Below are 27,261 nucleotides of genomic sequence, written 5' to 3'. Positions count from 1 at the left end.
AACCGCTTTATTTGGCGGTTAAACGGCTCGTTTTAGTCAAACCCCTCCATTCCGTCGCTTTTAAGCGGAAGTCGCGCCCTTCCGCTCTGCAGCTTGACGCGCCTGCGCCTGGCGCACACCGTTACCACGTCACATCCGGTGAGAGGGGTCTTTTTTTGTTTTCCCGTATCCGCCATTTCAGTTTTTTGAAGTTAGTTGTCATCGGCCGCCGGATTAGAGCTGGAATTGCCCTGCCAAAAAGGGCGCCGTGCGATCAGATCGAGCCGGATTCGGGTCCCAAAGCGAACCAGGGTCGGCTCTGGACCGAGGCCGGGTGTCTGTTTCGGACGGCGGCAGCTGCGGATGTCGCCTGTTTACTAAACGTGCTCCGGGCGCTAAAGTTTTTGTATGAGTTGTGAGGGCTTCGCCTGCGGATAACGGGAGGGAGAGCAGGGAAGGCCCGGTGAAGCCTCGGCTTTGGAGTGGTTATCATGGCCGGAAATTTTGACGCGGAGGACCGCGGCAGCTGGTACTGGGGTCGGCTGAGCAGGCAGGAGGCTGTGTCCCTGCTGCAGGGGCAGCGGCACGGCGTGTTTCTGGTCCGGGACTCCATCACCAGCCCCGGGGACTACGTGCTGTCGGTGTCGGAGAACTCCAAAGTCTCACATTACATCATTAACAGCATCAGCAACAACCGACAATCCGGTCCAGGTGAGACATGGTGGTTCGGATGGTGGTGGTGGGTGGTGGGGGGGGCAGGGGGATGCTGATGTGACCATTCTTGCATGACTTGCACCAAAGCGGATGCGCAATAGTGCCTTTTTTCTAGTGCCCCCCCCCCCCCAGCACACACACACACACACACACACACACACACACACACACAGTGGTTATGGAGAACGGCAGGCCGGGCTGATCTGCATTAATGTGGGGCTGATTTCTAAGGATGCACGGAGATGCTGCTCGGCACATTGTTCCAGTACATCGTTTTTCTGTGACAGACTCGCTGTGGTGGGCGGTGTGTGTCACTGGGAGCTCTGGACCGGTGCACCATGAGAAAGAGTCCAATCTATCAGCTGAGCCTGGAAGAGTTGTAAATGTTAGTCTGTCTCATCACCAGGTGCTAATAGAGTTTGACCAGACGTTTGTTTTCTGCCTCTGCTGGGGTTTTGGTTTTTTCTTTTTTTTCATGCGTGGGAAATGCAGCAGAACATTATATTTCCTTCTTGCTAAAAGATTGGAGGAAAGGAAAGAAATGCAAAATAAGGAAACAAAAAACCCGTCCTTGTCATTCTGGAAATCACCACTGTCACGCTTGGTTACAGAAATAAACTGGCTTCTGATCTTCGAGAGGAGCTGGTTATTTTGGGAAAAGAGATCGCATTGATTTGTCTCTCTAACTCCTCCACCTTCTTCCCTCATTCTCACCAGGTTTGGTCCATCCGAGATTCCGTATTGGCGACCAGGAGTTTGAAGCTCTCCCTGCTTTGCTAGAATTCTATAAAATCCACTACTTGGACACCACCACCTTGATAGAACCCATCAACAAGTCCAAACACACCTCCTTCATCAGCGTCGGCCCCGGCGGTGGCCCCCCGCCACGCCTGGAAGACGAGTATGTCCGAGCACTTTTTGATTTCCCCGGCAACGATGAAGAGGATCTCCCATTTAGGAAGGGCGATATTCTCCGAGTTCTGGAGAAGCCGGAGGAGCAGTGGTGGAATGCCCAGAACTCAGAGGGCCGGGCAGGGATGATCCCAGTGCCGTACGTGGAGAAGTACAGGCCGTCGTCTCCGAGTTCGGTGGCGGGGCCCGGCATGCCTGGGGGGCCTCCAGGAGTGATGGGGATGCTAGGCAATTCTGACGGCTCTGCAGCTCAGGCTGGCGCCCCCCTTCTGGGAGACCCCAGTCAGTACGCCCAGCCCACCCCGCTACCAAATCTCCAGAACGGACCTGTCTATGCCAGGGCCATACAGAAGAGGGTGCCCAATGCCTATGACAAGACTGCCCTGGCCTTAGAGGTAAATATGGACCCGTGTGGTGGTTTTTCCTTGACTTAATGCATCCTCTTAACAAAGAGGAAAAGAGACATTTAGCAAAGAAGGATGTAGGACCAGCCCAGTAAGCTTATCAAGTCTGAGCTCACATTCTTTGGCTTTTCTTTCCTATTGTACTTTTGATTATTTCTTCCTCTGTGTTTGTTGAGCAGGAATCGAGGTCAGAAAGTGCTCAGCAAGCCTCCTAAGCATGTTTGTAGATAATCTCATCATTTAATATCTCCACCATGGAGAGCACTGACAGTAACTCCGACCCTTGTAGAGTCTGTCCATGTTCATTAACTAACTCCCTGACTTCAACTTTCAGCTCTGGACTCCGTTTCATCTTTGAGCCAAATAGTCAAAGATGAGAAGGGACCCAAACATGAAAGCTGTTGTGATGCTCTGCTCCCTGCTAACGGTAGCTGGACTGTTAAACTGTCCGGAAGCGAGAGCAATGCTCCCACGGAGCAGGTCGTTGGGGGAAGGAAATAGTTTGTGTTTGGGAACAGGACCATTTCCTTTAGTCTCTGTGAAGCCAGGAGTCCAGCTGAGCCAGGAGTGAGGCTTTAAGACAGACCATGCTCTTGTTTCTCCTGCTCTGCTGGACTCTGCTGCTAAAGATACCAACACAGAGCCCGGCTCTGACTTCTCTAATCTTAGCCATCCATTTCTTCTTCTTCTTCTTCTTCTTGCTGCTGTTGAAAGTTTACTTCTGCATATTCCAGGTAGATGAGCTGGTTTCTACCACTCCCACCTGCAGTAGACTTCTCTGGCTTTGACTTGTGTGAAACTGCTCGTTTTCTCCACTCAAGTCAGTCAGTAATGACTCAGCAAGGTGGAACTGGACAGTTAATAATTAGCTCCAGTTTCCTTGTGTCGTCTTCATAAAACCAACTGATTGTGAAGGCCTCTCTTTATCTTCAGCAACCAAAACTAACTTATGGTCTTGTTTCTTAATCTCTGGTTTGTGTGGTCGTATGTGTTTTCTAAATTCTTAAACAAGAAATCTCCCAGCAACATGAAGTTGTGGCAGAAGTTACAGGCGTTCAGGAAGATTAACTTAAAGTCTTCTTTTAATCATAAGCTTGAAGTTCATACATATAGTTTGCGATAAAGGCAGCGAAAATACAAACATTCCTATAATCTTAATAATTACACTTCAACTACCATTGGAAATAATTGGGCTGCACTAACGGACAGATACAATGACGACCCAGTAGATGAGCAAACAGCTGAGGACAGTATGTGTCAAATGGATGTGGCTTGTTACATAATTAGGCTGGACTCTGAATACTCGCTCTGTAGATGTATCAGTGCTCCACCTTTTGAAAACTACGATGAGTCAAACTGCAGGTCAACCAGGACTTCATGCAGCCCACACACATGTGCTGCGTGAAGTCTTATCCATCACTAATCCTGAGTTCATTCTACTCCAGGTACACCCTCTGTGACAACAATGAAACTGTGTCCTAACAGTGTTGTGAGCGACCCACATATCACACACACAAACAGCAGCTGCAGCAGAACATGCAAGTAGAGTCACGTTGAGTTTTTAGTTAATTTCTGACACATTTTGCATCATATATGATTGGAGCTGAAACAGTTATCCAAATAATTGTGATTGTATGTCTGCATATTCAAATTAAATATCTTTGATTTGGTCTGCTGAATATTAAAGATCAGCTCTTCTCCAGCTCAGTTTGTTAGCAGCTTATTTTTATACCGGCATCTGTTTTTTGACTTGTAGGTGGATACGTTTTAAAACTTCACATATAGTTACAGATGTAGAATATCCTTAAACAAATACAGTGTTTGACCCTTTATATCCTTTATCGTTGTGTGTTTTGGGGGCTTTTTTAAATAATGTGAACTAAAATCAAATCTCAAATGTAAGTCCCCATGCTGTGTACCCCAAGCATTTTCATCTCTCTATTTTTAAGTTCAATTTCAGTACTTCTTATGATAATTTTCACTTTGCTCTTGGAAAAAATCCTCTTTGAATGTCAAACAGACAAAAGGAAGCATTTGAAAATGAGATTTGACATTGAACAAAAATACTTGAAGTTTCCTTAATGATGAAAATAATTGTTAGCTGCAGCAGCTGTCTTTGATGGGGAAAAAAATAAAAATTTAGGATACTACAGTGAAAAACAGGAAACCACTGCAGGAAATGCAGAGCTATTCAGCTGTCGGACATCTTAATTGCTGTAGTTATTTTATATTCTGTGTGGACTGTGCAGCTGCGTTATGTGGCGAAACGGGAACTCATAATTAACAGTCTCATATGTGGGACACGGTGTGTAGTACAAACGCTGCCAGTTACACATTTAACCCGAGAGGATTGTCGGAGGTGGTAACAGGTTATCAAACTGATGATATTGTCTTTGAACGTTTAACCCCCCTGACTGTTCAGCCGTCACTCGGATAGATCTGGACTTTGGAACCGGCCGTTGATCTTTTGTTTGCTCAGGTTCAGTGACACGGGAGCAGCCGCTCCTCTCCACTATTATCAGAGCTGCTTCCTCCTGACAGCCGTGCTGCAGCTAAAGAATATTTTCACATCACCACATCGCCTTCTTTGAATATTTTTCAAATCATACAGAGAATTTCCCGGCGCAAGTGCTCTCATGACGAATCAATTCAACAATAAATTTATCTTTTTGTCTTTCAAGTCTCTTTCTGTTCAGGTCTTGACTGAGTGGATTTATTGCTTATTTGTCAGAAATGGCATTGAAGTAAATATCGCTGCGTTGCCAAACTACACATAAACAAACAGGAACATAACCAGCTGATGAATAGATAGTGAAAATGGGCTCTTTGCTGCATGTCGACCCCTCTTTCTCTCTCTCTCTCCCCCTCCCTCCTCAGCTTTCCGGTCTTCCTCTCACTCGTTTCCCAACCAGAGGCAAACAGAAAAAGAAAACTATTGGCTGCAGTTGTGTTCTAGCTTAAATAATAACTGAAGAAAAAGATACTGTCTGTGAAGCTGAAACAGCTGGAATCATTATTTGGCATTTTGACTACTATTTTTGATTATTAGTGTTTAGGATTAATCAGGGAATTCTTCCAGCATTGGGTTTGAAAGCACGTTGGATTGATCTGTATGTTTTTTACTTTGCGGTCTTCTGTGTATATCTCTGCGCTCTCTCACTTTTCCTCTCTGCCCTCCCTCCCCAGGTGGGCGATATGGTGAAGGTGACCAAAATTAACGTGAACGGCCAGTGGGAGGGGGAATGCAAAGGCAAACGTGGCCACTTTCCCTTCACACACGTCAAACTGCTGGACCAGCACAATGCGGAGGACGAACTCAGCTGAGAGCGGACAGCTGGGCCGCAACCTGGACATTAGTATTAGACCCTTCCTCACCTCCTCTTCCCTCTTCCTCCTCCCTCCTCTTTCCTTTTCCCACACACTTCCCCGTTCTGCCCTCCCTCACATCTTCTCCAGCTTTTACCTGCACCAAGTACATTTTCAGAGAATCTCTGAGAACAAAACGGACCCTTGTGATGCACATCCTCCATTTCTACCCCAGTAATCACGCCTGCCGTCCTCCACCGCCTGCTCCGACTGACAGACTTCTACACGGATCGTACACTCTACAGAGAAAACAGAAGATATACTGCACCTCCTCTACTGCGGATATGGCAACTCCCTTTAGACCCCCCCACCCCCACCTTTGTCACGTCCCTGACGTGGACACTTTATCAACACTCGCTCCTCAGGAGACTCCTCGCCGCAGAACTCAGCCATTTCCTCTTCCTTTCGGAGCCAGTAGATAACTGTTCAGCACTGTGCCAGTTTTTCATCCTCATCCTTCACCATGTTTCCGGAGCTGTAGCATCACTCATGCTGCGTTCATGTCAGATGGGACAGCACTAACGATTTAAAGATTTTAACACAGTTTTTGTGTGTTTTTCTTGATATGGGCTGTTGTGGCAACATCATGGATTTTTTTTTTTATTTTTATCTCAAACTCTTTTAGAGGAATAGTTTGATATTTTCAGAAATGTGCTCATTTGCTTTAAGATTTAGAAGAGAAGCAGCAACCAACTCGCCTAACTTAGCATAAAGATTGGAAGCGGGGGGGAATAATTCAAAGACAACAAAAGTCACCAGCCATCTAAGTTACTTATTGTCTACTCAAGCCACCAAAAGTGGAATGAGACATTCACCTCTTTAGAAAAAGGTTATGTTCCTCTTTTTTTATGAGCTGTGAAGCAGTGAATTCCCCAAAGACATCACTCCAGATAACAGCACCTGGCTAGCTGCCCCCCCCACCTTCCTGTCTTTAGGCTAAGCTAGCCTCCAGTTTTGTACAGTATTGAGAAGAAGGGTGGGGTCAATCTTCCTATTTAACAGGTCAGATAAGCCCCAAATATCCAGCCATTCCTTGATTTCTGCCTGTTTCACCCTTACGGTGCATGCTCGTAGTGAGTGATGACTTTGAGCACAATTATTCTCTCAGCAATGTTTCCCTCTATATTTGCCCAGATGTTTTCCAGACTGGTACCTTCGTTCAGGAAATGAAATAAAGAGGGATCCAGGCTAATGTTGAAGGAGTTTGTGGGCACTTAGAAAATGTATGTCCCAAAATCTGAACAGAACAATATTCTCTGAAATGTTATCTTCCTTCCTAAAATCAAGGGAAGTGTGATTCCTGGCTCAAAAGTATGCAGCTACTTTTGTTTTAATTGGACATGAATACAACATTGTTTTTAGGTCAACCCAAGACTGTAAAGGACAAGAGCAGCGAAGCCTTAAAATGTCTGTGAATCTGCAGCATTTTATCACCGAGAGGATTAACGGAGGATCACCGTGTCTCAAAGCTCAGCCAGCAGGGGCTGTACAGTTCTCAAGGAGCAGATCCAAGGACCAGTCCAGCTCCCATCCAACCCCCAACCCACACCAAAAATCAAATGGATTAAAAAAAAAAACTGAGTTGAGACCAGCAACTAGTAGCGACTTGATGTAGTCACAGCCGTAGAGCAGGTCCGGCATTGAACCTGAGAAACTAATGTTGTTGAGGTGGAGGTAAAAGGCAACACTACATTCAACCTCCCGCCTCGGCTCACACCCCCACCACCTACAACCAAGTACCACCAAGTAGTCTTTTTGTAAGAAAAATAAGGAACATATTGTTATGAAATGATGTACTATGTGATTATCATTACATGCTAATAATTTTTTTGGTTTATCTTTGTAGTTTTCTTCATAGCTGCATTTGTCTGGGAGGTGGGGGGCAGAACACAGTTTGGATGTACACTTTTTACTGCTGCATGTCGGGAGGGAGCAGTGGGTCGCTGGTGCCAAATGGGTAAACTGACTAGGAGGGAAGGGGCCGCTTCGGTTTGCCCCCCAGCCTCCCAGCTTCCATAATTACCACATGTCACAATTCAGCATCTGATGTACATGAATGAAGTTGAACGGAGTGAATGTAGGCTGTCCACCATGTTAGTTCGTAACGTCTTCTCATATTAGTGCTCTCCATTCAGCTCACTGAATATACCTTCACAAAAACAGTCTGCTCTGTCAAATGTGTCCAAGAAAAGATAAAGTGGTCTTATCTGGTACCCGCCCTTTGTTTTTAATCTATTAATAATCTTGCTTCCATGTTGCACTGTATTGTTTTTCTAATCCTCGGGCGTTTCCTTTGCGTTTCTTCACTTAATCCTCTGCCCCTCTTTTATTTAAAGCCTTGTCCATTTATGAAGCACACACCAATATGGACATTTTAATTTTTCTTTTTGTTTCTCTCCATCTCTTCCTGTTTTCCTCCTTCCTTCTGCCATTTCTGTATTACCAAGGGATCAGGCAAATTGTAGGCGTAGTAAAAGATCGCCTTTTGTTTTCTGTTGATGTTGAATCAATTGACTTGTTGACACCTGACAATCATCGCCCCACATTTATTAAAAAGCAGACTGGTTTGGATTGACGCAGGCTGGATGTGTAGCTCAGACCTTTGCCAGAGCGAACCTGTTCCACTTTGAATTTGATCCGTGAGAACTTGCTGTCTCCTCTGTGCGAAGGGTTCCTCTCAGATGTCACAGTACAGGATGTCTGTCCGACTCGCTGTGTCACCTTTAGGTGGCACTGTGGTGACACTCAGAGTCGGGACCCCTCCAGAAAGTCTGTTTTTGCCACTGCTTATGACATTAAAGGAGATTGATTTTGTTATTTTTTAACAGAACGCACTTAACTGCTTTTACAGAGTCTGCATTGATGTTTGCTCTCCTTTTTAAGGTTCTCAATTATCCTCCATCGCTCCCAACATTAGTTTCCCTTAATAACTTTGCCTGACAAGCTCTGTCCAGCGTTCGTGTTTTGTTTTTTTTAAGTTGGCCATACTCCAACCCCTGTGTTGAAAGATTTACTGTTTGAATACATTTGGCTGACTTCTTGGGGGAAAAAAAATCTGGTCAAGGAAAGCAACATTTGTGTTTACTGCCCGTTGTTGACACATTTTTATGTGCATTTGTGATCAAATCTAGCTTCTTTGTCACTCACAACACACACGGCAAGTGCTTAGCTACATAAATCATCTTATAAATTGTGTTGCCAATGAAACCACCAAGAAGTATTTTTTTAGTAGCCCTTGCATGAAGTCATTCATTTCCTTTCATACAAAGGAAGGGGTGTCAAAATGCCAGTGGAAATTGTGTTAATATCAAAATGTGCCATTTTATTATAACACTATATTCTTTCAAGACAATTGAAATTACCTTTTATTTTATGTAGCATGTAATGTGTTAATATACTAGTAAATAAAGTCAATTCCATGACAAACTATTTGTACGATGTGTTGGGTTTTTCTGTGGAACGTATGAACTGCTGAGTCAGGAATCCCTTGCTTCAAAAACACACTAACCTTAATGTGTATTTTAATTCTGGACCATTCATGGCCAAAACCCTTTTCATTCATGCTCTACATGGCTGTTGCCTAGCTACAGAAATCACTGCTACACACAGCAGTATGAGATATTTTTAGTAATGCCATATGAAGTTGGGTAACTGTGGAGTCACTGTGCAGAAGGAAAAGTATGCAAAACATTTTTTTAAATATGTGGCAGGTGGTGATTTCTTGCCTGATCCTATCATGTGCTGTTTAAAAGGTTCTGACATGAGGTACTGCAGATTTATACCCATATATCAATATTTTTTCATGAGCAATGGAAATGCCTTGAACTGAGGTATAAGCCACTGAAATATAACATAACGCAGGTAAGAGGGTTTTTATTTGCTATATTTTCTATAACAAAAAACCGCCAAACAAAGCCGTGCTGTTGTTTTAGATTAGGGGCAGCATCAACCTAACTCAATAAAGTGGATTAGGAGTCGGTTACTCTTTAAACAAGCTCACAGGAAGCCTGAGTGGAAATGTATGTTTCCAGAAAGTCTGGAGGAAAACCCCTTTACGGTTGATTTCCAACTTTTGTTTTTCTGAACTTTGAGTGGCACAGTTCCATGACTTATAAGTAATATATATGTATATATGCATGTATATTATATATGTATATTATATACATTACATTATATTTATTGTAGATGCATATTCATTTATATATATATATATATAATTTAACAAATTTTCTCAGATTTATCTGTTATGTTTTAATTTGCAATAAATAGTCCTGCTGTTGCTATGGGCGTGGTCAATCTAAAGCATAACGCAACGGATGCAACACAAATTTTAAAATCAGTGAAATTGATTAATCGTTGTTTTACTTTTTAAACGATCTTCCAGATATGATTCTTACTGTTTTATCTAAAATAATAAAAATAATAAAATAAAAAAGAAGGGCGTATCAGAGCCAGTGATTCATGTGCGTATGTGCGGTACCCGGATGAGGCCGGTCGCCATCTTTACTCCATCCGAGCGCAGCGCTGCCGGCGGGGCGGAACACCACACATCGACTCCCTCGGTTTCTAGGAACCGCCGACAGACCTGGCACGCCGCCGTGTTTTTCTAACTAAATACCCGTTAGTTCGACTTCTCCGCCCGCATCTCGATTCGCAATGGGAGAGCGAGAGGATCTAGTTTACCAGGCTAAACTTGCCGAGCAGGCAGAGCGATATGACGGTAAGATAACACCCAGATGGGGGCTCGGCCGGCCGGCCGGCCGGCTCGGACCGGGACATGTTCTCTGCTGGCTGGGGTTTTTTTCCCTTCCTTTCTCTGTAGCTAGCTAGTTAGCTGCTTGGCTAGCTAATGTTAACGGCACTGTGTGCAGCAGAGGTTAGCTCCATGTTAGCCGCGGCTAATGAGGGGAGCTAACCCCCCCCCCCCCCCCACCACCCCTCTCCCTCTCCCCCTCCTCCGCTGTGGTTTATCTTCGTATTTGGAAACTGTCACGGCCCGGAGCTCATCCCCTAGGATAAATTAGTGTGACTTCCAGACATGAGCCGTCCACCCGCTGCCTCCCTTTTGAGGGGAGAGCCGCACGGATGTGACTGAAAGTGGCTAACGTTAGCGAGGGGGCCAATAACAAAATGGCGGATCACTGGAGCGTGAGCTGTCAGCCGTTGCCTCCCCTGCAGCATGCTAGCTCAGTAGCCTCACACTTGTCAGCGCCAGTAAACAACACCCGGCGTGACATTTGCTGATTTGGAAAATAATTTAAAACAGGAACGCAATAAAATATGTTGTTATTTCTTTTTACGATTCTGTCACCGATGCCAGCTAAGTTAAGGCAAGAAGAAGGCGGCTAGCCGCTGAGGGTTTGCGGTGAGTGGGAGGGCAGCTGTTCCTTTGCTGGGGTGTCCTCCCCCCCCACCCCACCTCCCTGACAGACTGGCTGGACGGATCGATGGGTGAAAACGACTCCCTCTTCCTCTCACCGGTGCGCTCCTGTCAGGCTGTCATGCCATTACAGGCCGAGGGCAGGCTGTTTTTAGACGGCTGGCTTTGCTGCCGGTCAAAGTGAATGTGCCATGACTCATTCACGGGATTTGGACCGAGTGTATTTCCAGGGTGATTTATAGTTGGCTGGCTTAATGCTGTCCTTCCTTCGAGGTACTCCTGTCCATACGGACATCCAGCAGTAGGTGATCAAATATTAACAAGGTCGATGTCTTGATTTATAAAGAGGAGAACAGACATGCCAGCCTGCACAGCTTTGACCTTTTAACCTACCAACTTATTATTTTAGCCCCCATCCACTTTTCATCAGAGACACAGAGTCCTAGTACATGAAAACCTGAGAAGTGTGTCGGTGAAGGGTGTGTTTCCTGGCTTGGTGCAGAGGTGAATAGGTGGAGGTTTGGTGCTGGAAAGGAAGCAGCCTTAGCATGTGCTCTTAATACTCTCATTTCACAGTTAAATGTTTTGCATACTCAGTAAGCCACAAATGATCTTCAACCCTGAAGCCAACAGGCTTTACTCATAATGCAAATTTTTAACAAAGAAAAAAAAAATCTTGGGATTTGTGAGGCAGATTTAATTAGCATACTGTAGGTAGTTTATTGACTGTGTCTGAATGGATAATTGCTTTTTAACAATGAATTTGGCACTACTGGGAAATTTGTCAGTCAACATCTCTCGCTGTTGTACATGTCATGTAGTCAATTAATGCGATTATGAAAATGACAGTTTGTCAGTGCGAAATATTTCAAATGCTTAAATGAGTGTGGCATGTGCTCCGTCAACAGAGATGGTGGTGTCTATGAAGAACGTGGCAGGCATGAACGTAGAGCTCACAGTGGAGGAGAGGAACCTACTATCAGTGGCCTACAAGAATGTGATTGGTGCTCGGAGAGCCTCCTGGAGGATAATCAGCAGTATCGAACAGAGGGAAGAGAACAAGGGTGGAGAAGAGAAACTGAAGATGATCCGGGAATACAGGCAAACGGTAAATCACCCCTTAAAGCCTCAGAATGTCACTTTTGTGTTGAGAGCACTTAGATGGACCCACCGTGTCCCGTTGTTCCAACTTTGTTCCTCATTTCATTACATCTCAAGTTTTGCTTGGCTAATGTGAAATCACTTGCTCACATTAACAATACACATTATACACACACCTACTGGACAGACTGCATCTGAGTCATAGTTGGCAAGTGCTGCACACTCTCTTGCTTTTATGAAGGGAAATAAGAGCTGGCTATTATTCTGGGAGAGGCCATAGTGTGTGTGAGAGAGATGGGAGAGGCATTTGGACTGCAGTCAGTGACCTAATGGGATTCAGAGATGGGTTATCGTGCTGTTGCACCTTCATTTTTGTTAGCAGCTCTGTCACTCCCTCCACCGCAGCACATGGTGAGCAGATTGCAAAATTAGCATCATATGGACCCCCTTTTTTTTTTTTTTGTTGTTGTTTTTGTTTTGGTGGCAGGTCGAGAAGGAGCTGAAGTCAATCTGTGGTGATATTCTGGATGCACTGGAAAGGCACCTACTCCCCTCTGCTGTCATGGGAGAGTCCAAGGTCTTCTACAACAAAATGTAAGAGCTTTATGGTGTATACATAAATAAATTAAGCCATTCAGAATTCTGGATACATTTTTGGGGGGGAATCAGGGCCTGTTTATTTCTTTGGGAACTAAATTCCTGACAGTAAAATCAGGGAAGTCCAGACATGGGACAGTCAGCAGGAATGTACATGAAGGTGAACATGAAGGTTCAAGCAACAGGTTGAATATTTGGCTCCATCACTAATAGCCACAGTGTGACAATTAATTCAAAATATGGTACGCCACTGAAATTACCATTTGTCCTCTCCAATTCCAGGAAGGGTGACTACCACAGGTATCTGGCAGAGTTTGCTACTGGAAACGACAGAAAGGAAGCAGCAGAGAACAGCTTGGTGGCCTACAAAACGGCCACCGATCTAGCCATGTCTGAGCTGCCTCCCACACACCCCATTCGCCTTGGCCTTGCCCTCAACTTCTCTGTCTTCTATTATGAGATCCTCAACTCGCCTGACCGTGCTTGCAGGTCTCTGATTCTTCAATATGACACACCTAATTTATATCTCATCAAGGCAGAGGAATCTTTTATGTGTACATCATATATGATCACAAGAGGTTCAAAAAGGAAACAAGTTCTGGAAACAAACAGGCAAAGAGCCATCTCATGTTTTCAGTCTACCTTCACGAATCCCTCTCAGTTGTCATTCATAACTAGACATTCTTGCCCTTTGCCAAACCAGGACTATTGTTCTGCACAGTGAGGCTGAAACCATAAACCCTTAATTTAAAAAAGAAAAAACAAATTCATCCCTCCCCTGACTTTTTCATGTTTCATCGTATTACCACATGAAATCACATTGGATGTAATCATACTCCTTTTGACATGGATTAATAAAAAAATTCCTGAACACACCAACCGCAAAATGGTTAATAGCATAAAATTCCACTTCATGTCAGTATTTAGTAGTGACGTCTTCTTACACGAAACAGGAAGATATTGCGGTTTTGAGGTGATTCCTGTCGCATCTGTCTTAAATTCACATACAGAAATTAGTTTGTAAGAGAAGCAATCTGTACACAACGATTAAACCTTCTGATTCAGGTTTTTTGCCTCTTTGTTTCAGCAAATTGCTGTAAATTTGCACATGGTAAGTGCTCAATTTTTATTTATTTATTTTTTTTATTTGTTTTAGGTTGGCGAAGGCTGCCTTCGATGACGCCATCGCAGAACTGGACACACTGAGTGAAGAAAGCTACAAGGACTCCACACTTATCATGCAGTTGTTACGTGACAACCTGACACTATGGACTTCAGATATGCAGGGAGAGGGTAAGAGGCTCACAGCACCAGCAGTTTGCATCTGATAAACCAAATTTTCCCCCCCACATGTAGATGCTGATTGATGAATTAACTCACTCCTCACTTTACCACCTAAAACCTTTTACACTGGATTTATAACACGTGTCGGCCTTCTGAGCAGCCGGACGGATGATGTGTGGAGCCAGCGCATGTCAGATTTAATGACGTTACATTACTCAAATATGAGTTAAACTGTTGCAAGTGTCTGTGTAATGTCTGTGATCAGATCAGACTTTGTCTCACTTTTCTCTTCTGGATCTTCGTGTAACTGGTCTCAAGTAATTGGCTTTTTTTTTTTTTCTTCCTTTGACAAAGTAAACAAGTAACTTCATGTTTCTCTTGGCTCTGCTTGTATCAAAGATAAATAAGTTTGAGGCGCGTCCTGCTGACGGTGTAGACATTCAGACCACTGTGTCTGTGTTGCAGTTTTTTGTTTTTTTTTTGATACAAGAGAAAATCACCCAAAGTTGAAGCCCTCAATGACTAAAGTTTGAATAGCTGAAGCTTTCAGGATGTGTGTTGTGCTGCTCACATCTCTCGCTGCAAAGTGCAGAATCCTGTGGCTCTAAGTTTTCCACCTAACGGATCACCTGCTTTCCCACCTTGCAGTATTTGATTCAAGGGCTGAACGATTTGAGGATGAGGCCATTTTTCTGAGTGATACTGGAATTCCTAACCCTAAACCACAGGCACAAAATGTCACAAAGCTGCAAGTACAGTAACGCAGTTCTGCAGGAGTCAGTCAGAGAAACAGATCAGTTTAACTCCCACAGCCAGTGGTGTCCCCCAACTGGGAGAATCATCCTGAAGCTTCAGTGGAGTAAATCTGCTGGACTAAACTGTCACTGTGGCAGTTTGCATCTTATTCAGACACCGCAAGATGAAGTTTGGCCTCTTGAATTGTATATTAAAAAAAAAAACTTTAAAAACATGATATTTTGACAGTAAACCATAAAATCGTTGAGCCCCATCTGATTCATTCTTTGTCTTCCTTCATTAATTCTAGTAGTCAGTGTTTGCTGTGGTGCAGAACATCCACTGGCTCCTTTTTATTTCCCAGTGACTCATCATCTCTCTTGTCTCTCTCTCATTCCCTCTGCTGTAGAATCCTAAAGGAAACAAACCTGACTGTTCATTTCCCATGTTAACTGTACTTTGTAAGTGTTGCTCACCCACTGTTGCTGTGTGTGTGTATGTGTCTGTTTCCTTCAACACTAACTCACTCTTGCTTTAACCATTAAGTCAGCTCACCTGTCGCTCTGTCACTCACTCGTTCAGCTGGATCTTTACAAACTCTTGTTAATGAGCAGACTTTGGGTTTAGACAGATCCACCTGCTGTTCACTCAGCTGCCTGTGAAACCCGAACGTACGGCTGTAGATCATGTTATGGGCATGAGAGACTGCCTGCACACTCTCAACACTGAGTCCACAGTTTCCACACATGCAGCCCAAACCTTTTATTCCTTTTGACATTTTGGTGTTTAGTATTGAAGCGTTCAACATGGCAGTTAGGAACAAGTTGAATTTGTCAGATGTGTGTGCATGTGACGTTTATAGTCAAACACTTCATACGTTTCAAATAGTTTTTCACTTTCTGACTAGTTGGTTTTCTGTCCTGACACTTTTCAGACGTCACCAGTCATGGAGGAAACTGTGTTTACGTTCAGCATGTGTTTGAGCAATATTCAGATTTCTCTTTTAAGGCATTTCATTTAAATTTCTAAATGTAAAAACAGTAGCACTTGAATTTAAACATTACTTTTAATGGAGTTTTTTTCAGGTTCTTAACTTTTCTGCTTCCCCACATTTCTTAAACATATATTGTACTTTTCATTCCACTGTTTATCTGACAGAATAATGACCGTTAACTTTTCAGGAGAATTTATTAAAATGGAATCAAAATCTGAAGATTGCTTAAGTGCAGTGTTGAAATCACAGGAGCTAACTTTTATTTCTTTATTTTCTTCTTGTTAAAGGAAAAATGTTTCATCATAATGTTTGAAACCGTGAACAAAAAACCAAACCAATCACTTCAGCTGGAGTCCCAATCAGTAAATAAAGTTTTGTTACTTTTGCATATTCACATTAAGATATTTTCTTTTCTTCCAGCTATCGGCTTTTTAAAAGAGGAAAAGTGATATAAAAGTATTTTCCATATAAAACCAAGTATTTTTAAATTCAGGTTTAATTTCTCACAGTTCCCTTCACCTACAGCTGAGGCACCTCCTTCACATTTCACTTTATTACAAAACAGAAAAAGTCCTTTAACCAAAAAGCTGCAGGTGCATGAGTAAAGCTTCAGCAGCAATAATATTATTTCCCATAATGCCTTGTGTGCGTGCTGTATGTTTCTAATGCCGCTCCATCAATCGGGCTACATCACTCTGTAAGTACTTCCAGCTTTTAACACTCAAAGCTGCAACACGCAAACTCCAGCGAGCACTGAAAGAGGCCGGAGGGCAAACCAGCAGTCTGGAGCGCGTTAGCCTTTCGAGTTGGCCTTAGTGACTAACAGCAGCTTGTAGTGGCCGACCGGAGGGGGCGTTCACTGAGTGACTGACAGCGGTGTGCTCCCACCCCTGGTCTTCTCTGATTGGTCAGGACGGGGCTCATTCAGAAACATTACAGGGGAATCTCTCGTCACTGTTCTGTTTTTAAACGAGAGGAAGTTTTCGCGCTGAAGAATCACACAGTTGGTCCGCTGCTGTTTAGAAAAGTCTAACAGACCAAACACAAACAAAAGGCTGAATCAGGCTTTAAGTTTTCATTTGCCTGTTTTTTTTTTTTTTTTTTTGGTTTTTTTGTTTTTTTTTTTTCTTATTCCCATTCTGCTTTATTTTTGTAAAAACAAAATAAATGGGCGTGTCCTTCTTTGGCCAGTTTCCAAACTGAGTTCATCGGCCTTCGTACCAAATGTCACGTTGAGCCGCCTCTCTGTCTCTGAACAATAGAAAAGTTGTTTTTGTCGTTTAACTCGTGTTTTTTCCTCCACCAGGTGAAGAACAGAACAAAGAGGCACTGCAAGACGTTGAGGATGAAGCCCAGTGAGACTATGCCACCAACAGCCAACAACTTGAGACCCTCCCCTCACCTCCTCACACTCCTCGGCCCTCCACCTTCGTATCCTTCATCCTTAACCCCTCCTCTTCCTCCTCCACCCTCACTGCAACACCCACCCCCCCCCCTTCCTTTCCTCCACCTCTGCAGCTCCACGACCCATCAGGGCCGCGGATCCAACAGGTTTATTTTTCTCTTCTTTTTATTTTTATATTCGCCCTTACATCATTCAAGTAAATACCACTCAATTGAGACAGGAAATACAATGTTAGACAGACGAAGATATTGAAAGTCCCTGGATTGTTTTTTTTTTTTTTTTTGTTTTGTTTTTTTTTGGTTTGTTTTTATTTTTGTCCTGGTACAAGCAGTTCTGAGGTGTTATCTTTGTTTTCATTATTGTATTTTTGTTTGTTTTTTCTTTTTGCTTTTTCCTCAATGTTTTTATCAGTTGCTGGATGTATTGAGATTTTTTTTCTTAATGTAATTACAGAAATTAACTTTTATTACTGATAATGTTGACTTAGTTATGGGAGCTATTATCTCTGTTTTTAGTGAAATGTCATGCAAATCATTTTACTTTTTTTTTTTTTTTTTTTTTTATGGGCAATTTGGGAAAACAACAAGTGCCCTTTTTGTTAACTTAGGTTTTCAGAGGAAGACGGCAAAATTCGCGATATCCACGTGGGGCAAAGACGTGCTTTTACACCATAGTGATTCTGTTGTCATGTTTTTGTAGTTGTCCTTGGACTGTACTTTGTGCTGAAATACTGTAACTGTGCACACATGCTGAATCTCTGAAGGTTGACTTTTGGCTAGCTGGTGGTTATAATTTCAAGGAATAAAAAAGCAAAATTAAAAAAAAAACAAAACTTGGGAGATTTCTCACTTGTGTAAAAGACGAGTTTCAATTTGGCCCCGCTCCTCAACAGAGAGCCCAAAAATCAAGATTGACAATGCTTTGCATGAGTTAACACATCTTTGCTTTTCCTCCCCTGCTTTTTACGAAAGAACCTCGAAGTTCAGGTTTTTCTTTTTTCCCCCTTTCTTTTTGCTGCTTGTTTCGTTTCTCTTGTTTTGCTTCATTATGTGTAACTTGGAGCTGATTTGTACTACTGGATATCTGACTGGAGCCACAGACAGGGAATCTGTAATGTTCTTACTGAAACACAGCATGGAATTAACATTAAACAATCTAAATTAAACATTATAAACCGACTCGTTGCTTTTATTCTTCATTCGCTAAAACTGTTGTTCAGAATACAATAAAACTTGAATCTTGTTGCAGTCGCTGCAGGTTCATGGCTTTTTGTTTTAAACTGAATTGCTGTTCGCAGACCGAGTGTCTCCCTGAACGCGGCGTTGCCACTCGGAGCAGATGTTGCTGCTGGAATCTGAGTTGGCATCTGTGAGCGTGATCATAAATTCAGATCATCTATTTATAGCGCTGGAGAAACAAATGCAGTCTTAATGCCTTTGGTGCTTCTGAGCCGCTGCTGTGTGATTGTCTGACGGAAACGCCGTCGGCCTTTTTCAGACGGACGTTTCCTCCACGCTGGAGACAGACATGGCAGATTAGTGTCTTGAAGGCATCAGAATCGTGGTTGTGTCTTTTCGCAGCAGCCGCTCACTCATTAGGAGGGTTTAACCTTTCGCCTCCACAGTTTCAGTTTCTCATAACCTCTGCAGCAGTTGCCGCCTTTTCTACTGTTACATCAGCCGTAACAACTGGCTGTGCTCGTCACCTCGGCCTAAATTTAGACTGTCAGACCTGTCAGACGGCAAGCAGAGTGCAGCCAGTCAACAGCCAGTTCGCTTCTCCTGCAGAGGATGAACCCCCGTCAAAGATGGTCGCTCCCCGGTCTGACTTCATTCTGGACCGTAACTGCTGCAGGATTTTAAAGCCCAAATAACTGTCAGGCTGATTTCAACATCTGCCAAAATCAGATTCACGCTCCCCAGAGGGTGAGCCAGCTCCTGTTCTCCACTTGTGACTTTCTTCTGGAACATAACTGATCTATCTATTCATGCTCCCCAGAGGATGCAGCCCTGTTCTGACCTTTTCATCCAGCTGAGCTATCAGGCCAACGTTTCATTCTGCTGTGAAGTGGAGAATATATTTTCCCGAGAAGGGGAAGCATCAGGTTTTTGGTGATTCAGCAGGCCTGGATGGACTGCTGTCACATCCCTTCTTCACAGACATTCCTGGACTGCTGTCACATCCCTTCTTCACAGACATTCCTGGACTGCTGTCACATCCCTTCTTCACAGACATTCCTGGACTGCTTTGACACATTTCTGACTCTAAAGGAACATCTGAAGCAGTTACTGCCTGAAACTTCCCCGACGTGAAGGAACTGGGCCGGACTGGACCGGACTGGCTGACCTATTCGACCCGGAATCAGGACCAGCTGTTTGGGAGCCGTCATAATTCGGTCTTTCCATTTATTTATTAAGATTTACAGGAACATTCATTTTCCTACAAGCTGTTAAAATAACCTGCTTTCCGTCACAACATATAATTAAATCAAATCCTTTTTATTTCCTGTGATCAAAGTCAGGAAAGTGAACTAACGGTGACACATCTGAGCGCCTCAGGGAACCGAGTCTGGGCCTCTGGGACGCTTTATTCAAACTAATGAAGAAGAAGTGACCCACTTTTGAGAGGAGAGTCCGCCGCCCTCTGCAGGCCGAGTCCGCCACAATCCATTTCTCCGAGCTGTGCGATCAGCTGTTCAAAATCAAAGCTGCAACGATTTCAAACTGTAAACTCCGATGGACAAACGAGTCGTCACACTTGGACCCAATTATCACTCTTGATCAGAGATGATGGTCAACGATGGTCATTTGGTTTCCATGCAGCAGTAAAATGACTCGAGAACCAGAAACCAGCGGCGCGGGGGCCCAGTGGTTCAGCCTGGCTCTACAAGGTGGGACAAAGTCCAAGAACCAAACCCAGCCGACCCCTCGTGGGGCTCCGGGCCGGAGACGGCTTTGACCAGCTGACTTTACAAGACTCTGGTTCTTTGGTGTTCTCCGGTTGTAACGTGAAACCTCCAGAGGGCAGCAGGTTCCCTGTGAAGTAAAGCTGCATCCCTCACCCTTAAAATAACCCCCCCCCCCCAACACCTCCTCTCTAAAGGCGGTAATAATGGATGTGCTGTGAGTGCAACTTTGACGCTGCTCTCCGGTGGGGGGTGTTTGGCCTCGTCGGCGTCCTCGGGCTTCCTGTGGAAACTGGAAACTTCCACGGCGTTCTGTTGTTGGAGCGGGACGGCAGCTCGCTCAGGAGGAACAAACGTCAATGAAATATTAGGAACTTCCTCTGCTGCTGCAGAGACAGCAGTTATAAATAGACGGGGTTATTTTCAGGCAGCACTTATGAGATTTACTCCGGCCTGGTCTGATCTGGTCTGGGCCGAGCCTCCGTGCAGGATCTGGTTTCAGGACTGAACCACAAATACACAGTAGGATGAACTTGTGAACTGCAGCTCGCTCCGTTCTGCCCCACGCCCTTCAAATCCGAGCGCCCTTTTGTCCATAAATGCGATCGGCACATACTTATGCTCCCACAATGCATCGCTCTGTCGCTCTATGACAAACAGGAAGTGTGTGAGAGTTAAACCGACGTGCAGCCGCGTTAATATAAATATTGATCTGTGCTGTTCTCTGTCAGTGTTTAAGTTGGGATGTCATCACAGCACAACACTGATGAAACCCCACTGATTGTATTGACGTCTATGGGAAAATGTCCCTCCGTCTCCCTGATTTGTTAGCTCAGTAAATTGACACAGGAAGGGAATTGAAGTGTCCAGTCTTTGGAAAAACGGAGAACAAATGATTTTTTACAACCGTTGTGAGACTCAGAGTTACAATAACTGTTTCCTCTTTCCCAACTCCTCGATCATGAAGATTTCTTTGGAATCAGGTTGCTGTTTTTTTCATTCCCAGGTGAAAGAAACCACAACAGCATGCGTGTGTTTGTGCATTACTTCGGGATCTGTAAAAAAGCCCCAAACATTCTGAGCTTTTTCTCTTTTTACTTTTTGTGATCTCTTTGTTGTCTGTGTGTTGTTTCATTTCACTTTCAGTTCATAAAAAAAAAAAAAAAAGCTAATGGTAGAAACTCGCCCGAAATTCAGTTTATTTTAAAACAGAAATGGGCAGAACTGGCTGTGGCGTGTGTGTGTGTGTGTGTGTGTGTGTGTGTGTGTGTGTGTGTGTGTGCGTGCCAAGGCCACAGGTTTCCTGTTGATGCCTGGCTGTCAGGAATCCCTCCAACTGGGGTCAGAGGTCAAAGGATGTGTGTCATTGTCACTTCCTGCCTCTCACCGCTAACACCCCGAACCCTAACCTGTGCCACACTCAGACATTCCTTCGTAGAATAAGAAACTTCAGGGAGAGTTTTCTGTTTTAAATACGGCTGCTTCACTCCGACAGTCTGATTATAATAACGTTATTGAACAAATCAACGCTTTTGTTCGCACACCATGTGTCACCAATAAAAAGATAATCAATAAATGTCACTGCTCATTTAATATTCATTTAGACAACATTAGCTTCATGTAAAAATCCTTTTTGAGGTCCAGTCAGTGAAGACGCTGATAAAAATCGTGCAAAATAAATTACAGGATAAAAAATTATTATTATCTAATATTGGTTCATTTAAATAATGTTCTGAGTCTGAGGAGGTAAAATATTCAGGAGTTATGTTTCCTGGACTTGGATCTGACCAGAGCAGACCAACCTGAGATTGAAGCTAAAAACCATTAAAAAGAATTTTAAAATCCTGAAGAGGATTAAATTTCTCAGGTGGCTTTTTTCAGAGTTCAAAGGTTTTGATCAAAAATGTATCTCCCAAACTCTGAGCTTAATCCCCTCAAACTTTATTTCTTTTTTTTTTATTTCACCTCACAAATCAGGATGAAATGCTGAAACCATCCACATTACGTAATCTGCAGTAACAGGAAGTATGGTGACATTTAGCCAGAATGCAGCGACGGATCAGATACCGATGAAATGATGAAATATTTAAATCACTGAGAGTAAAATTCAAATTTATTGTCACACAGGCTGTGTCACATCCACCCCCCTCTGTCCATACGGTGTGTGTTTGTGTATTTGTGCGTTTGTATTGGTGTGTGCTGTACATCAGGGGTCAGGCCCTGGTTAGTCTGGTCCTCAGGGACAGGAAGTCGACCGCCGAGAGAGCACGAGTCCCTCGTCTGTCTTTAGAAGGCGTGCAGTGCATACATGTCTCTGGTGCTTGTGTATCTGGAGGGCACAAGTGTGTTGCTTCAAGTAAACGCACAAAAACAAGTAAGTGTCACACATACACACACTAAATCTTCTGGGCGGTTTCTGGGAACATCTCCTGCAGGATGCTGTGTCTTGGAGGAAACTAAGCCCTGTGTAAGTGTTTGTGTTTGTGTCATACACGATCAGACAGGAGCTGACGGGGCCCCGGCAGGGATGAAAACGTTGAAGAGCTGAAAAAAAGAGAGAGAGAGAGAAACAACAATTCTGTCAAAAATAAATAAATACAGTGAAAACCGGCTAATAAACAAAGAAGCAAGAATTCAAATACAAACAATCAGCGTTGCCTAAAAATGAAGAATAACAAGTGAAACTGGGAAATTTGTGCTGCAGAAGTAGCATCAGATGTTTCTGTTTTAAGGAAACTGATCTTGAGTTGTTTTCTGGAAACGACAGAATGGATTCGTGGAGATTCAGGAAGCAGCAGCGTTTCGTTTGGTTTTTCCACCTTCTCAGTTTTTATTCTTTCAGGAACACGAACACTCCAGTAAAACAAAAGACACATATCCTCAGCATGTGACATCCATCTCAGAGTCGCAGCTTCATATCCTCCCCTCGATCCCTCAGCCAGAGAGGCAACATCCTCTGGCTGCTGGGAGGGGGGGGCTGTCCGCTCTGATACAGGTAACACCCCGACTCCAGAGATCCTCCTTCTTCCAGTCAGGGCTCCCTGCTGAGCGTGAAGGTGTTCGTGCTCATCTGGATTTAGGAGAGACCGACCGACTGTTGACATTTTTGTTTTCCAGGCATCTCTCGGGATGATCTTGTAGGGAAGTTCCTCCCAGCCTGAGCCAAGGGTTTATCAGCAGACCTGAGAGGAGAGCTGAGGTGAATTTCCTCCTGGCTCCAAAGTTGGGAAAGGAAAAAGAAAATATTTTATTTTATTTTTATTTTTATTAAAAAAAAAAAGGGGGGAACAGAAGTGAAGAGAATAAACAATGATGCAGCTGACGATCCAGCTCATCCCAACGGGGGAAATCATCCTCTCTCCGGGGAAAAATGGAGAAAACTGCTGCCACAGCTGCCACAATAAGGTCAGTTCACAAACTGTGGTCACAAGTCACATTTTTACTCTCATCTGTCGTTTTGACGTTAGAAAGTGAAGCTGCTGCAGGAGGATCACCAACATGATGCGCACAGACGTGAACGAGTCTGAAATCACATTTCTTATTTTTGTTATTCATTAATGATGTAAAAACTGAATGTTATATGAAGACTTCATCAGGTAGGAATCGTTTCCTATCCAGGTTAACGGTGCATAAAGCAAACATGCAATCCAGATTTCATGTTTCTGAAAAAGCAATAATACTAATTATTACCGATATTTTAAAGCTGCTCTGATCAATAATTCTGCCCTTACAAAGGATCAGATATCATGTCTGTGTGCTTCCTGTTGGTGAATTCCTTCACATCTATAGTTTCCTTCGAGCTCTGCTCAGAGTTTTTACGTTTGCTCAGTTGTTCCACTCTGTTTTGAGCCATATCCGACATCAAGCCGCCATTTTCATTCTGCTGAAGCTCCAAAAATCAAGCGTACAGTAAAAATAGCCTTTCTTTGGTAGCCTAAACCAAACACACCCCCCCAAAGAAAGACCCTCAGCAGGAGTAGATGTTAAGACTTTACCTTCCTACTTTAGAGAGATGAGTCCAAATATATGATCTGCCTAAACAGGCCTGGTGATGCCTTCACTGTCAAACATGGAGGTCTGAACTGAAATCAGTGGAAGCTGTTGACTTTTTTTTTTTTTCATAGATGTACGACGTGGTTTAAAAACGATGAAAAGAGTTCAGCGTTCTTAAAGATGGTTTTATTTGATCACATTTAATAACTTCGGCTGTTGTTTCAACATCTTTGCGTCAGAAATAAACTGCTTTGTGTCCCAGATTATTGGATTACACAGATTATTTGTTACATACAGCCTGTATTTAACAGTGAAAGTGTGAAGCTGACCAGTTGTATTGAAGTTTATGGGAAAATGCCCCTTGTTTTCCCCTCATGTATTAGCTCAGTAAACATTTCCCTGTAGTTTGGACACATGTTGTGAGCGCTCCGCCTCGTACGACAGCTGACTGACGTGTGATGGAGCGGAGGTGCAGCAGCAGGAGGAATGTGGTGAAGTTAGCCCAGTCGAGTGGTCAGACATGATCCAGGAGGTGAGGAATGTGCCGTAGCCTGAACAGGAGGAAGTGACAAAGACATTCCAGTACATGGCTCCCCCCCCCCACACACACTTTTCCACACATTCCTACGAGGTCAAACCTCCCTGGGTCATCAGCTCCTCTCATACGGACGTCTTCCTCTGTAATGTTCGTGTTTGTTCTGCTGAAGATGAAGTCAAAATGAAGGATGTGCCTGTTGAATTATGGGAGGTGGGAGTCTGTCTAATGTGTGTGTGTTGGTGAATCCATCACCCCCCCATCTGGCAGTGCAGACACACTACAATGAGCACCTTCACACGTTCGACGTTGTTTGTGATGATTTGTGAGGACGGAAACACAACAGAGCAGGCTGAGTTAGCTTAGTTAGCTTAGCTAGCTTAGCTTCAGTGAAGTCCCTCAGATCCTCAGTCTGCAGCGTCTGTTTCTGACGGCAGAGGGGGGCAGAACTCCGTCGAACCGAGCTCAACCTGGCGCTTTTCACCGCAGCTTTCATTAGACTTACAGAAAAAAAAACATCTAAACTGATAGTCAGATCTGCTTAAAGCATAAATTCACTCCGATAGTGAAATAACATTGAAACCTTACAAGTAATTTTTTTTCCTTTTCCAAAAAATAAAATAAAATAAAAAATTTAAAAATAAAAATAAAACAAAAAAAATAAAAATAAAAATAAAAATAAAGAAGGTTCCTTGTTTGCAGAGAAAACAATGACGTCACGCCGCTCGGCCTGGATGGCTTCTTGTAGAACTTCCTGCTAATTTCAGGGCCGAAAAGGAAGGTGGGAAATACCACACCCCTCCCACAGAGGGGGGGGGGGATTATTTATTTATTTATTTATTTATTTATTTATTTATTATTATTATTATCATTATTATTATTATTGTTATTTTATTTATTATTATTATTATTATTATTATTATTATTATTATTATTATTTATTTTATTTTATTTTATTTATTTATTTTTGGAGGGGGTTAATTTTAGGTTTTAAACTGGCGAAGAAAGTGTTTTCTCATAAAGTGAGTGAGTGTGTGTGCAGACCGATGGGGGGGGGGGCAGACGGGGGGGGGCATTAGAGGAGGAGGAGGAGGCGGCTCTAACCGGAGGGGGGGGGCGGAGGAGCCGCAGCTCTCACGCGCTGGGAGCGCTGGTGTGTCGGACTGGGAGCGGTGGGAGGGTTCGGAGAGAAACCCCGCAGACAGACAGACAGACAGGCAGACAGACAGGCAGGACCGGAGTTACCCCTCCGTCAGGGCAAATAGCAGCCACTGACTGACAACCGCCCCGCCGAGGGAGGCCGAGCCGAGCAGACTAAAGTCCGAGCCGGAGCCGCTGAGAGCGGACAGCCGCCGCACCGCCTCCCCGTTCGTTCCCCCCGTTGAGCTGTTGAAGGTGAGCAAATCATTCACACCTTTAAAATGATTTTTGTTTCCACAAACTTTTGTCTGCACTCAGCTGTCGACAACTTTTGTGTTACTCTCCATGTAGTGTGTGTGTGTGTGTGTGTGTGTGTGTGTGTTAGTGTTACAACACCACACACACGTTTCTGCAGTGTAATTTGTGACACTGCAGCATGTTTTGGTGTGTGGGCTGAAAACTCCAAACTCCATTAAAAATGTGTCTACTATTTAATATTTCTCACCACTTTGGCGACTAATTTACGCGTAAAACACAAAATGTTGACTTCTGAGGAATCGGCAGGAGCCGCTGAAGACTTCGGCCGGTTTCACGTCACATTTTATCGGCTCGTTTTAACGACATTAACGCGTTGACACTCGAGCCGGAAGTCAAAAACTACATTAAAATGCGGACTTTTCGTCGAGTTAGTTGGGATGAAGCCGCTCAGAAGAATGAATGCTGCAGATGATCTGTGGATAAACATCCCGTTCAAAGCGAGGAGCAGGAGGCAGGTTTGTGCCTCTGCTGTCCAGACAGACACAGATTAAGATAATCTCTCAGATTATTTCACCTGTGAGTCACTGTGGAGCTTCACATCTGCTGTGGTGGATGGATCTATGTCCTGCTTTCTTTTTTTTTTATTTGTTTTCCCTGAAGTGCTCCTAAAACGAAGGAAAACCTGAAATTCTGCGTCCCATCCCAGATTCCAGCAGACCCCATGTGAGCCGCCCGTCGCTGGCCGGACTCCAGCTGTCCCAGCCTGGCTGAGAAAGTCTCCCGTCCCCACCTGTTAATGTGTGTGTGGGGAGCACCTGGCAGACAACACACCCTGTTGAGACCAAAAACACGAGAACATTTGGTCTTAAAACGAAAGAGAAGTCCCATGGTATGAATGAATGAATGAAACAATCCCAGTCAGACGTTACGGCTGCAAATACAGACATAAAAAATATCAATAAATAAAGGCTGCAGCGTATGGAATTGAATTTGGCTTCCTTATCCTCTGCAGCCAGTCTTAGCTGACGTTGGACACAGATGATCAATAATCAATCACACCTGTGGGAAATAACCAGTGCAGTCCGACTCTCCGGTTGAACCAGGACGCCGTTCGTCCTTCCTTCCTTCCCACCAACTGTTTAATCTGCTGGTAATGAGTGAGGCAGATTAAGCAGCAGGGAGGGAAAGGGAAAATATCCCTGCAGTGTGCATGGGGAGGACACACACGGAGGTCCAGACCAGAAGATGAGGGGCCACCTGGAGGGTGGGGCCTTCTGTTGTTGTTGGGGGGTGATTAGCAGCGTGTGGTGCACCATCTGCACCGACAGATGCAAATCAATGTGCCGTGTCGATAGTTTTTTCCGAGGCGTTGTGTTTAATTTAGCTGTTGTTTCCATCGGGCCGATGTGGGGCAGATGCTCAGGGCAGATTTATTCCTGAGTGCTTTGCTCCGGGCTCTTTTTTAATCTCGATGGTTTGTGTTTTTGATGGTATTTCTGGTTCGCGGTGGTGACGGAGCTGTGGCCAGAGTGGAGTTGGGTAATTTGGGATTAGAATGA

The 27,261-nt window shown here is 43.9% G+C and overlaps 3 protein-coding genes across 8 annotated transcripts in view; all 3 read left to right on the top strand.

Annotated features, from left to right (window-relative positions):
* Positions 1-159: 159 nt before the first annotated feature.
* crk (v-crk avian sarcoma virus CT10 oncogene homolog) lies at positions 160-6,935 on the top strand. Of its 3 annotated transcripts, XM_029516734.1 has the most exons (4): positions 160-660; positions 1,411-1,776; positions 1,819-2,000; positions 5,196-6,935. In XM_029516734.1, the coding sequence occupies exons 1-4, from the start codon at positions 471-473 to the stop codon at positions 5,331-5,333; spliced, it is 876 nt and encodes a 291-aa protein (XP_029372594.1). In that variant the 5' UTR covers positions 160-470; the 3' UTR covers positions 5,334-6,935. The 3 variants fall into 3 exon arrangements, with proteins under 3 accessions (XP_029372594.1, XP_029372593.1, XP_029372592.1); XM_029516733.1 differs by having other exon boundaries at positions 1,411-2,000; XM_029516732.1 differs by having other exon boundaries at positions 160-690; positions 1,411-2,000.
* Positions 6,936-9,159: 2,224 nt separating this feature from the next.
* On the top strand, positions 9,160-17,704 carry ywhae1 (tyrosine 3-monooxygenase/tryptophan 5-monooxygenase activation protein, epsilon polypeptide 1). 3 transcript variants are annotated; one of them, XM_029516738.1, is made up of 6 exons: positions 9,160-9,236; positions 11,664-11,863; positions 12,344-12,450; positions 12,736-12,942; positions 13,610-13,746; positions 16,773-17,704. In XM_029516738.1, the coding sequence occupies exons 2-6, from the start codon at positions 11,666-11,668 to the stop codon at positions 16,823-16,825; spliced, it is 702 nt and encodes a 233-aa protein (XP_029372598.1). In that variant the 5' UTR covers positions 9,160-9,236; positions 11,664-11,665; the 3' UTR covers positions 16,826-17,704. The 3 variants fall into 3 exon arrangements, with proteins under 3 accessions (XP_029372598.1, XP_029372596.1, XP_029372595.1); XM_029516736.1 differs by lacking the exons at positions 9,160-9,236; positions 16,773-17,704 and adding exons at positions 9,864-10,095; positions 16,227-16,525; XM_029516735.1 differs by lacking the exon at positions 9,160-9,236 and adding an exon at positions 9,867-10,095.
* Positions 17,705-23,085: 5,381 nt separating this feature from the next.
* LOC115053126 (unconventional myosin-Ic) overlaps positions 23,086-27,261 on the top strand; it is a 63,261-nt gene continuing 59,085 nt past the window's right edge. The window contains exon 1 of one of the 2 annotated variants that reach the window (XM_029517691.1): positions 23,086-23,181. In XM_029517691.1, the coding sequence (XP_029373551.1) occupies positions 23,086-23,181 (96 nt within the window). Of the gene's footprint in view, positions 23,182-25,443; positions 25,700-27,261 lie in introns of those variants that run through there. The other variant, XM_029517693.1, reaches the window with a different exon arrangement.

Source organism: Echeneis naucrates, chromosome 13 (genome assembly GCF_900963305.1).
Source record: "Echeneis naucrates chromosome 13, fEcheNa1.1, whole genome shotgun sequence".
Lineage (NCBI taxonomy): Eukaryota > Metazoa > Chordata > Actinopteri > Carangiformes > Echeneidae > Echeneis > Echeneis naucrates.
This window is presented reverse-complemented; position numbering and strand designations above follow the sequence as displayed.

What these genes read in the sequence shown, in the direction of transcription:
- ywhae1 (XM_029516736.1), top strand. Translation starts at nt 10,032, where the DNA reads ATGGGAGAGCGAGAGGATCTAGTTTACCAGGCTAAACTTGCCGAGCAG. An exon ending in TCGCCTGACCGTGCTTGCAG is followed by an intron (nt 12,943 to 13,609) that starts GTCTCTGATTCT and finishes TATTTGTTTTAG; the next exon opens with GTTGGCGAAGGCTGCCTTCG. An exon ending in TTCAGATATGCAGGGAGAGG is followed by an intron (nt 13,747 to 16,226) that starts GTAAGAGGCTCA and finishes GAGCACTGAAAG; the next exon opens with AGGCCGGAGGGCAAACCAGC.
- crk (XM_029516732.1), top strand. Translation starts at nt 471, where the DNA reads ATGGCCGGAAATTTTGACGCGGAGGACCGCGGCAGCTGGTACTGGGGT. An exon ending in CAACCGACAATCCGGTCCAG is followed by an intron (nt 691 to 1,410) that starts GTGAGACATGGT and finishes CATTCTCACCAG; the next exon opens with GTTTGGTCCATCCGAGATTC. An exon ending in AGACTGCCCTGGCCTTAGAG is followed by an intron (nt 2,001 to 5,195) that starts GTAAATATGGAC and finishes CTCCCTCCCCAG; the next exon opens with GTGGGCGATATGGTGAAGGT.